At 40.4% G+C, this 10,161-nt stretch overlaps 1 protein-coding gene across 1 annotated transcript; it reads right to left on the minus strand.

Moving 5' to 3' along the window:
• Positions 1 to 447: 447 nt before the first annotated feature.
• Yars2 (tyrosyl-tRNA synthetase 2) lies at positions 448 to 6,813 on the minus strand. Its single transcript, XM_055599145.1, has 5 exons — positions 6,034 to 6,813; positions 5,211 to 5,378; positions 3,030 to 3,185; positions 2,332 to 2,502; positions 448 to 734 (listed from the first exon to the last, which is right to left on the minus strand). The coding sequence occupies exons 1-5, from the start codon at positions 6,795 to 6,797 to the stop codon at positions 575 to 577; spliced, it is 1,419 nt and encodes a 472-aa protein (XP_055455120.1). The 5' UTR covers positions 6,798 to 6,813; the 3' UTR covers positions 448 to 574.
• Positions 6,814 to 10,161: the final 3,348 nt, after the last annotated feature.

Here is a 10,161-nt window from a genome sequence, read left to right on the forward strand (position 1 = left end):
ACAAACCTGAATGAGTTTGACCTCAGGACTTACTGTATCTTTGCTCTGATGACTGCATACTTGATGAGATACTTTGTTTCTTTGGTTCCTTAAAATGTCTGCCTTAGGAACCCACTGACAAAAACATGAGCAAATGAATTATATTGAGACACAGGCACAGAAGTGAAAAAACATACTACAAATGAAGTCTGGTACTCTTTGTGTTTTGTTTAAGAAACTCTTTCTTACTACAGTTTCTATTGGCAAACACTGCCACATTCTGCTTCATTTCTGTGTGCTTCTTAGCATCAGAAATACAAGTTTCCAACAGATTTCTCACCTTTAATGGACACCAGAAGCTTGACTAGTTTACAAAACTGTGTAACACTACTGAAATAAGTGTTCTGCAGCTTACATAATGTATAATCTCATAGGTCTTTATAAAAAAAAAACAACAAAACAAGCTATAATTAAATAACACTTTATTTATCTTAAATAAAATTTTTAAATGCACAAGAAATATTTACATTGTGAGGGAGACCTTGTATATATTCATTCTTGCTTTTTGAAAATAGATGGACAAATTTTGACAAAATCACAATTGAAGCCATTTTATAATGTAAAAATTCCTTTTTCCTATTTTAAGTAAGGAGAGTCCATTCTTGAGAATGTGTTGTCCAATTACTAAGACACTCTCAGGATTTGTTACCTGTCTGTGATTTATACTGACTCCACCTTCTGTTATCATCCGATACCTGCAAATAGAAAGGTTTTATAACTAGAAGCATCCAGTTATCCTCACCTGACCTGATGGCTACTCTTGAGGTGTCAGTAAGGTGCCCATGCTAACCTGGACTCACACTGCCGCTCAGACAGGTCCTAGAGTTTTGATCTTCCTGCCTCAACTTGCCAAGTATCTGAGATTACAGCCTGTACCAGCAGGCTCAAATATATCACCTTTTTGACACATTCACCTCATAATAGTTTTAAATGGAGATTAACTTTCAGAATTTCTCTATTCTTGTCCCCGACAAATTCCTGAAAGAAAAAAAAAAAACAAAAAAACCCCCACAATTTTGCTTTACAAATACCCCTACTTGAATCTTTAGAAAAGTTAATAGGAACTGGAAAATTCTGAGACTATAAATAATAGTCTCAGAATAGCTGGTTTAATAGCTATGATAGCAGAGGTAGGTTTAACTGAATTTAATACCCAGTTCATTAAATAAGGTGCTTACAATGTACTCAACATTACTATCACAGAGATAAAGACAATGCTACCACACCATGTCTTAGCACTATGTTGTGCTTCTCTGGAGGCACACTGAGGGTTATGTAAGAGCTGTGGATTTTCCTGACAGGTAAGATGTGAAGACACTGGATGACTACAATAATTTTGAAAAGGAGAGGTAACATAAAAGAAAGTCAATGAATAAAGTAAATACTGGCGTCCTTGTATCAATAAAGCTAAGCAACTCACTGAGACAGCTTTATAAAATCAGGAACTTTCCATTGAGACATACAGTGCTTTCCTCTAGGCAGACTGAACCTATTTATGGTATGAAAAATGCATTATTCTTCTGACTCTGGCCAATCTGGGTGCTTTAAGCAGAGGTAAAACTTAGTGACCAGCAAATTACCAGAGTGGAGTTCACAAGAAAATGCATAACACTAGACTTACTGTATTTTGACTACAGGCTTAAATTTGGTGCACTTTAATTAAATATATTAGAGAATAAATAAGATAGTCATGAACAGAGAGCGATTTGTCTACACACAGAAAATTAGGTATCACAACTGAAAGAAAGCAACTGTAACAAGCAAATGACAGGGACTCTGTACAGAGTACCACAGATAAGGCATCAGTGGTTTTTTTGACTACTCCTTTTCCTTCTTGTTGCTGTTCAGTTGTAAATGGAAATTACATGCCAAATCACTTCTTTTAAAGCAAAAGTATTATTCCCTAATAATATGGTAGAACTGAGGAATTATGCCATTTCCTTCTACAAAAGAAAAATACAATTCTTAAAGAAGAATACTCTCCAGTTTATAAGTTTTATAAAGTTCTATTTATATGCTCATTTCAGTAATTAAATTTTAAAATAGTTCCTGTCCTCCAAACCAAGGCTACAGGATGAGTATGAGGGAGGTCATGAGAATCAGATCTCTGCACTGACTGACCTAGTGAAACATTGAATGAAGGAGTGCTGTCAGTTTTACTTTATACTTGGCCTTAACCTACCTTCTACAAGAAATAAGTTACATTAAAGCATTATCAGGAAAACACTCCAGATACATACTATTGAGTACAACATTTCATAGTGAATTAAGAATCACAAAGTAAAACCTTACCCTCGGGGACCATCTGGAATGGCATTTGCTTTACGGCATGTGTCTATGACACTTGTTCCAGGGTCGAGAACTAATTCAGAAAATGAAGCTTCTTTAAACAATTCTTTTAACTCTTGGTCAGACATGACCTCCAGTGCCTCTATGCTGCTATGGTAAAGGGCTTGTGTACATCTGAAAAACATTAAGCCACATTAGGGTATGCTTATGTGCCCCCCCCCCCATTATGGAGTGCCACTATGTTCCACAGTACAGTTTTTCAACTACAGCATCTATTTTGTGTAATTTAATAAGTTAATTTTTATCCAATAAGACAATTTAAAAAATAGTTAAATACAGTCCAGGCTAGAAATTCACAAAAAATCCCCCTACGACGTAATTTCTAATTTGTCTTGTCTACCCACTAAATCACATTAAATATTGACTTCTCTAGCATTCCTTAGTTGCTGGTAGCTCTTTGTTGAGGTGTGGGGCCTCACAAGGTTTTCCCTTTCCCTGTTAGTATACTTTTTTAGGCAATCATATTGTTGTCTTGTGGGGGAAGCTTCCCTGTCATTTCTAGGAGACACAATCTCACAGCTAATTTCTCAGTCCTCTGGCTCTTAAAATCTTTCCTCCCTTTATTTCAAGATGTTCTCCAAGGCTTATGTGTAGTATTGTAGATATTGTAGACTAAGAGCATTAACTATTCTAAAGCTAACCTTTTAGCAGAATCCAGACCTTCTTGTCCATGAACAAGCTTTGTTACTTCTGCAGCAAGTCGTTTCTGAGGACCCCTCTTTTCTGGTTCTTTGACATGTAGCTGCATAATGTGCTCAATCTCTGGAAGGGGCAGGAAAGTGAAGAGCTTCAGGTACCTGCAGGACAAAGGATAAACCCTTCATGAGCATCATCTACCTGCCCCCTTATCTCGGGAATAATCATCTAAGTTCACTTTTGAATTTGAGTGAAAAAATGTAGAATGAACTTCTAAACTGTACACTTACACACATGTAACCCCAACAGACAATATTTTCCAATATTTGTTTTCCATTTTCCTTATGTAACAAAATGGCACAGAAATAAATGTTGGCTCCAGCCCCATTTCCTTTCCTTTTTTTTCCTCCTTTCTAAGCATACTTTGACATTTTTGTTTTATGTGTATCCAATGTATAACTCAAAAACTGATATGAACAGTATTCTGTATAATTTTTGAAAAATGCTATGTAGAAAAAGCACATTTATCACAAAGTTTATATGAAGCTAAAACCTATGAAATCATCCTTGTAAGAAATACAAGATTAGGAATAAAATCATGCAGAATACATTTTTTATTTCTAACTACTTTGCACACCAGCATGTTCAGGAGATTTATGAAGTCCTAAGTACAGCTTTTCAAGCTATTAATATTCTGTGATTTCCTCTATTGTGAGCATTGTGTGTACTTTTGAATATATGCTAATCATGCCATGAATACCTCCATATTGTTGGTACACACATGCATGAATTTGTTAGGCGTGTACCCAGTAGAGGTTATGTTAGAGCATAGCTTATGTACAAATTTATTTTAGTAAGGATTAGCAGTTACTATCTGAAAGATCTCTAAGTTTACTCTCCCAACTCTAGAATAGTTGATACTGTCATTCGTGGGGCAAGAGGAGACATACCATCACATCTGACTGAGATGGTCTCTTCCCCCTTTGACATGCATTTCGGGGAAGCTGGATCCTTGATTATATAACAAAAGACTTGAGGACAAAACCAGAATGAAGATTAAGATTACAGTACACAGCCAGGTGGCAGTGGTACACTGCTTTAATCCCAGCACTTGGAAGGCAGAGGTATACAATTTAGACTCCCATGACTAGGTATCATCACACAGCAACCTACATACAGGATTATGTGGCTAAGTTGCACAGCTCAAAAGGCGTCATTTACCACAGTGTTTAAAGATTAGACAAAACTAAAAATGTAATCAAAAACAAGCTGGCTTTTTAAAGAACACCGTTTAGATTTAGGGATGAGAGTAGGGTCTCATGAAGTTGTCTAAAATAGCCTAGAACTTAAAAAACTTCCAGCCTAAGCCTCTCATGAGTCTGGAATTAAAGGCACATTCACTGTCTGGGTCCAGCTGAGGAAAAGGAAAAACACCTACAGTTGTTTTATGATACACTAAAGAAAAACTTGAGAGTCCTGTGAGATGATTCAAAGGGAAAGGATGTTTAAATTTAAGATAAAAAGAAGTGAATAACCTAGAATATGCAAGTGATACAATCCTTGCTAGACAGAAAAAACCATTTGGTTTCTAGCCAGTCATTGTAGTGTTTATTTTAACCGGCAAACCTAGAAGGACTGTGGTGCAGTTTCATGCTTATCTAGCATGAATCCTCAGCACTTCCAAACAAAAACACAAGTTTGTAGAGAGTCTGTAACCCCAGTTTCTTTGTTGTTTTGAAACAGGACTTCTCTGCATAACTGGCTGTCCTGGAATTAGCATATACAGATACTAGGCTGGCCTTGAACTCGAGATCCAACTGTCCCTGCCTCCTAACTGGGATTAAAGGTGTACACCACGACTGCCCAGCAATTCTTATGGGGCTGAAGTAAGACTGAAGCCAGAGGCTATCCTGGGCAATTTTGAACATCTCAATTTTTCCCCAAACCTGGGATGTCGCTCAATGGTTAAGTACCTGCCTAATAGCCATTCAGCTCTGGGTTCAACTCTAGAATTCTAAAATTAAACAAAATTATGACAGCTAAATGACAATATCCTGTGACACAATGATTTACACCTTAAATAGAATTAATGTTTAAAAAAAAAAAGCCTACAAAGACTATGAAGATTCAACAGCTAAAACTAGATCATAACTACATATTAATTATCTCAGCTATTAAAAGCTCACCTTTCTACAGAGTCATCTTGCTGTCTGACAAAGAACTGATAAAGTTCAAACGGTGATGTTTTCTCTCTGTTTAGCCAAACCGCGTTGCCAGCAGACTTTCCCAGCTTTGCTCCGGTTGTACTTGTAATTATTGGAACAGTGATTCCAAATACATCTTCTCCAGTCAACCTACATATACAGTGATGATACTCTGTAAGCACAATTAGTTCCATCAAGCACAATTCCGATTTGAGTCTGGTTATTTGTATGTTTTTGTAACGGCCGTTCTCAATCTGGACTCTGGTCCTTAAGAACTGTAACAGCATGCACTTTATATTTACATCTGTCGTGCTGAACTGCAAACTGCATGAACACTTCTGAGCAAGCCAAAAGGAAGAGATTTTCCAAAGATCTGGCAGAAAAAAAAAAAAAAAAAAAAGGCAAAAAGGGGCACCAGGAAAGCATATTTAGCAGGTGGTTTTTTTTTTTTTAATGAGTTTTGTCGTACACGTGCCAGCCCTATACTACATGTTCAAGAAAACGCTGTGAACATGTTTATGAGGTCCAAGAGCTAAATTAATGCAGACATTACTAAACAGAAGTCCAATTATTTTCAGGATAACTAACAGAAGCAATTTCTCAAGTTAGAAACTAAGGGAGACTAAGGAAAAACAGACATAATTCAAATCTTGACTAGTGATCTCCTTCCAGCAGTTCTATAATAGGTCTATAACTCAGTAACTCGCAAAGGCAGTATCTTAGCATCTTCATAACGAAAAACGGGAATACTACTGTGTAAGTATTCGTCCCTGAATTTCTGTAGGATCTAATAATCCCAGCTTACTTGTGGATGAACTCGTATCCAGACACGATGTTGCCCAGCTGATCTGATCCGCCAAGCTGAACCCGGCATCCATAGTGCTGGAAGAGGTAGTAGAAGTCATAGGCCTGGAGCACCTGGTAAAAGAACTCGGCCAAGCTCATGCCTTCCGGGCTCTTGAGACGAGACTGCACGCTCAGCCGGCTCAGTAGAGTACCCATGCGGAAGTGGCCGCCCACAGTGGCCAGAAAATCCACTAGGTGCTGCTCCTGGAACCAGGCCGCGTTGTCCAGCACCGTGAACGTGCCCCAGGGTCGCCGGTCCGCGAACAGCCGCTCGTGGTTGGCTGCTAGGCTCTCGAGCCCTTGCCGCAGGGCGCGCGCGTTGGCCTGCACGCACTCCGCGCTCAGCGCCTCGCGCTCCTTGGTCCGGCCGCTGGGGTCTCCCAGGAGGGCTGTGGAGCCGCCCACGAGCGCGATCACGTTGTGGCCGGCACGCTGGAAGTGGAAAAGACCCAACACCGTTAGCAGGTGTCCCACGTGCAGCGAATCGCCCGTGGGGTCGAAACCGCAGTACACTGTCTGGGGCGACAAGCCCGCCCTGCGGCGGTCGAAGAGTTCGGGGAGCTCTGTCTTCGTGCCGCTCTCGGGGAAGAACTGCTGGAACAGGCCCCGGGCCCTTGGCGCTGCCAGGATTCCCCGCGCGCCTGAGCGCACCGCACGCAGCCTGCGCGCCCAAACTCGCGACTGGGGTACCGGGGACAGTTGTCTCAGTGTGGCAGCCGCCATCTTGCGGTGCACGCAAAGCCTGCTGGCCTCGGTGTTTCTGCGCATGCTCGGGCGGGGTGCATCTGGATAGGCTGTAGTGCTGTGGGCAGTCCTGGAATGTGGGCCCTGTGAGTTTCCTCTTGTGGGGTCCCCGCCCCTCCCCCCAGTTTCTTAGTGAGCATGGCACGATGGTACTTTCTGTGTCACCGCTGTTGTGAGAGACAGCACTTGGCGAGGTAGTAAGCACTCTACAAATGTTTACTGTCATTTAAATAATCATGCTAAAAGCTTGTGATGCACGGTTTCCTTGTAAGTCTCCGGCCAGTAGAAAGAGGAAATTTCGTTATACCGATTTCCCAAGTTAATGAGTCTCAGCACCCTTTCCCCGTCTTTAGCGTGTGTCCTGACGGTGGCAGTCTAAGCTATAGCGAGAGGAAAGTCAAAGACTCCCTAATGTTTATTACTTAACTAAACTCGGGGTCATTCAAATTCAGGTGAGGTGCTTTTAGGACTCCATTCACCAGGATGAGAATTCTCATTGACAGCTGAATGGCAGGTGAATCCCATTGTAGAATCAGACTCTCATTTCCTGTAAACATTTTAATTGGCATACATGAACTACACAAAATAATGAATTTGTTCTGAAGTTTTCATACCCGAAAAAACTATGGCCATACTTTAAATTGCAATTGCCGTTTGTTGGACTCCCTGAACTGCCAGTGCAGGAGGATTAGTGAGATGTCATTTGTGGACAACACCCACAAGAGAGTGAGAGAAGTGGAGGGTATGGTGGCAATTGAGTAATTTTCAAGAGGTGTGCTGGCTAGTTTTATGTCAACAAGACAAAGCTAAATTCATTGAGGTACTTCAACCAAGAGCGTGCCCTCAACCAGACTGACCTATGAACAAGGCAGTAGTGTATTTTCTTGATTGGTATGATGTGAAAAGGATCACGTCACTCTGGGTGGTGACCACTCTTGGGCTGGTGGTCCTGGAAAGCAGGCTGAGCAGGCATTATGGAACAAACCAGTAAGCAGCAGTGCTCTGCGACTTCTGATATAGTTCCTGCCTCCAGGATTCTTTCTGCCTTGAGTTCTTGCCCTGACTTCTTTGAATGTTGCATTATAAGCTATAAGATGAAATAAACCAAGTTGATATTGGTCATATTGTTTTATCACAGCAATAGAAACCCTAAGAAAGACAAGAGTCATTGAGTGCTTCCAGGGGAAGTTAAGAGCTGGGATTTCCTTCTGTAGTCATCTGAATTGAAACAAAGAGGCTGTTTGTTTTATTTTACTATCGGCTGATCTTTAAATATGGGATGCTCTTGGAGAGGAATCTAAACTTGGGGCAAGTCTTTTGGCTGAGAGCCATATGCAGATGGCATGCACACTTGTAGCAGTTCACAGACTTAGTAGCATGGTCCTGAAGCAGGGTCCTGACCCAGCCCAGACCATTTCCTACAGATCGTTCCATTCTCTAACACTATTAGGAATAAGCATAAGATATTATTTACTTTAGTGATTTATTAATTAGTTATTTTGATTAAGCTATGTAATTGCTTGTGTAATTATCAATAAGTTTAATTTCTTGTTGCCAATAATAGACAGGGTTCTATAATAGTAGAGAAAATGGCCAGAGTGTTCTTTCATGTTGTTACTCAAATTTTCTTTAAAATTCTAGTTGGAAAAAAAAAAAGTCAGGTGGTGGTGGCACACACCTTTAATCCCAGTACTTGGAAGGCAGGGGCTTGTGGATCAATTTGAATTCCAGGCCAACTAGGGCTATACAGAGAATCCCTGTCTTGGGAAAAAAAAAAAAATCTGGTCAGAATCTGCTGTTCTGTAGTTTTATGCCCTACACTTTGATCAGGAAATGAATATAAAATGCATAACAGGAAGTTCTTTTGAGCACCTAGCAGATTCTGTACTTACTACCCAGCCTGGGAAAAATCTTTGACTCATGAGTTTTGGGTTAATATGAGAAATACCTACATATCTGTGGCTTTAAAGGTCATGTCAACATTTTTATATTAGAAAGTATGACTTCATGTTGTACTCACTTCAGTACTGCTTCTCTTTACAAATACTTAGTAGAGAAATTTTTTAGATGATGAACATTAAAAACTATTGTTTAGTATTAAAGTTTACTTTTAACTCTTTAAAAAATAGATTTGACTCTGAGCATGGTGGTACCAGCTGTTGCAATCTACTATTTGAAACAAATCTTCAGCCATCTTTGTATTCCACTTCCATTTTGTTTCTAAGGTGAAATTAAGTTCAAATTTTAAAACTTTTCAACTTAGCTTCTTGGAAGTGGTAATTCATAGCTGGCACTAGCAGACCCTGCAAGAGGGTCAAGCTGACCTTATATTTTAATATGATTCAATAGTATTAAAACTCATGCTTTATTATCTATTCACTTGACTACATTCTGGTTGCACCCTTCTTATCTATACATATCTGGCTACACTTTGGATGTACTCTAGAAGACCTTAAGCCATGCCACTTACCTCACTTAGGACTAATCAGCCTAAAGGTTAACTGACAGTACTTTGTCTAGTTAGCCAAAATGTGTTACTGCCATTCCATATCTTTTGCATTTGGTTCTTTCTATAAAAAACCCTGTTTCGAGAACATGTAGATGTCACAGTTAGACTCCCGACTCCTTACTATGGCCCTGATCGATCAGCTTGGAAAGGGTATTCTATAAACCATCCGTATCTAACTGACACCAGAGTCTGAGTGGTTTGTGCAGCTATTTTTATACTAGAATTCCCCTCTCTAGTCTAAATAAGATGGAAAGGAGAGATGGTTTGCTGCAGCTCGCAAGATGGGGAATTTTGTAAATTGGGGTCAATAGTCTTTAATTTGTCAACGCAATTTTTGATCTTATTGGGGGGGGATATAAACTGTGGTAATGAGGCCAGAGGGCTGAGCATCAGCGACTGTGGGCAAGGCAGATTTCGTCCCCCAGGAGTGACGTTTTGAGGTTTTAGCACCCAGGTCCTGCTGTGAGGGCCCAAGTCCACAACCACCAGTCATCGATATTAAGATGGGGCACAAATGGGGTCTGAGCCTGCTAGCATGACAAAACTTGGGCCTTACCCGTCATGGGAGCGGCCTCCTCCAGACGAGGTCGTCCTGTCTTAGGCGGACCAAGGCTTATATGTCTATTCCGTCTCTGAGTTACCAGACCGCTTTATGGAAAGTAACGCTTATAGATCGCTTGCCGGTAGGAGGTGACATAGCTCGCCCAAGGGTGGCCATGGAGAATTTGGAAGACCAATCTTTGTGTCAATTTTTATCACAGTTTACCACAGTTAGCCAATTATAACAGCCAATTTAGGAAGCTGCAGGAACCATTAGGGAGACACCACTTATTT

The sequence above is a fragment of the Psammomys obesus genome, unplaced genomic scaffold, assembly GCF_907164565.1.
Source record: "Psammomys obesus unplaced genomic scaffold, mPsaObe1.curated_primary_1811, whole genome shotgun sequence".
In the NCBI taxonomy this organism is placed as follows: domain Eukaryota; kingdom Metazoa; phylum Chordata; class Mammalia; order Rodentia; family Muridae; genus Psammomys; species Psammomys obesus.

Coding starts and splice junctions, on each gene's coding strand:
- Yars2 (XM_055599145.1), bottom strand. CDS start 6,797: ATGGCGGCTGCCACACTGAGACAACTGTCCCCGGTACCCCAGTCGCGA. Junction 3,186..5,210: donor CAAGATGACTCTGTAGAAAG/GTGAGCTTTTAA, acceptor TTTGTCCTGCAG/GTACCTGAAGCTCTTCACTT. Junction 735..2,331: donor ATTCCAGATGGTCCCCGAGG/GTAAGGTTTTAC, acceptor TTCTATTTGCAG/GTATCGGATGATAACAGAAG.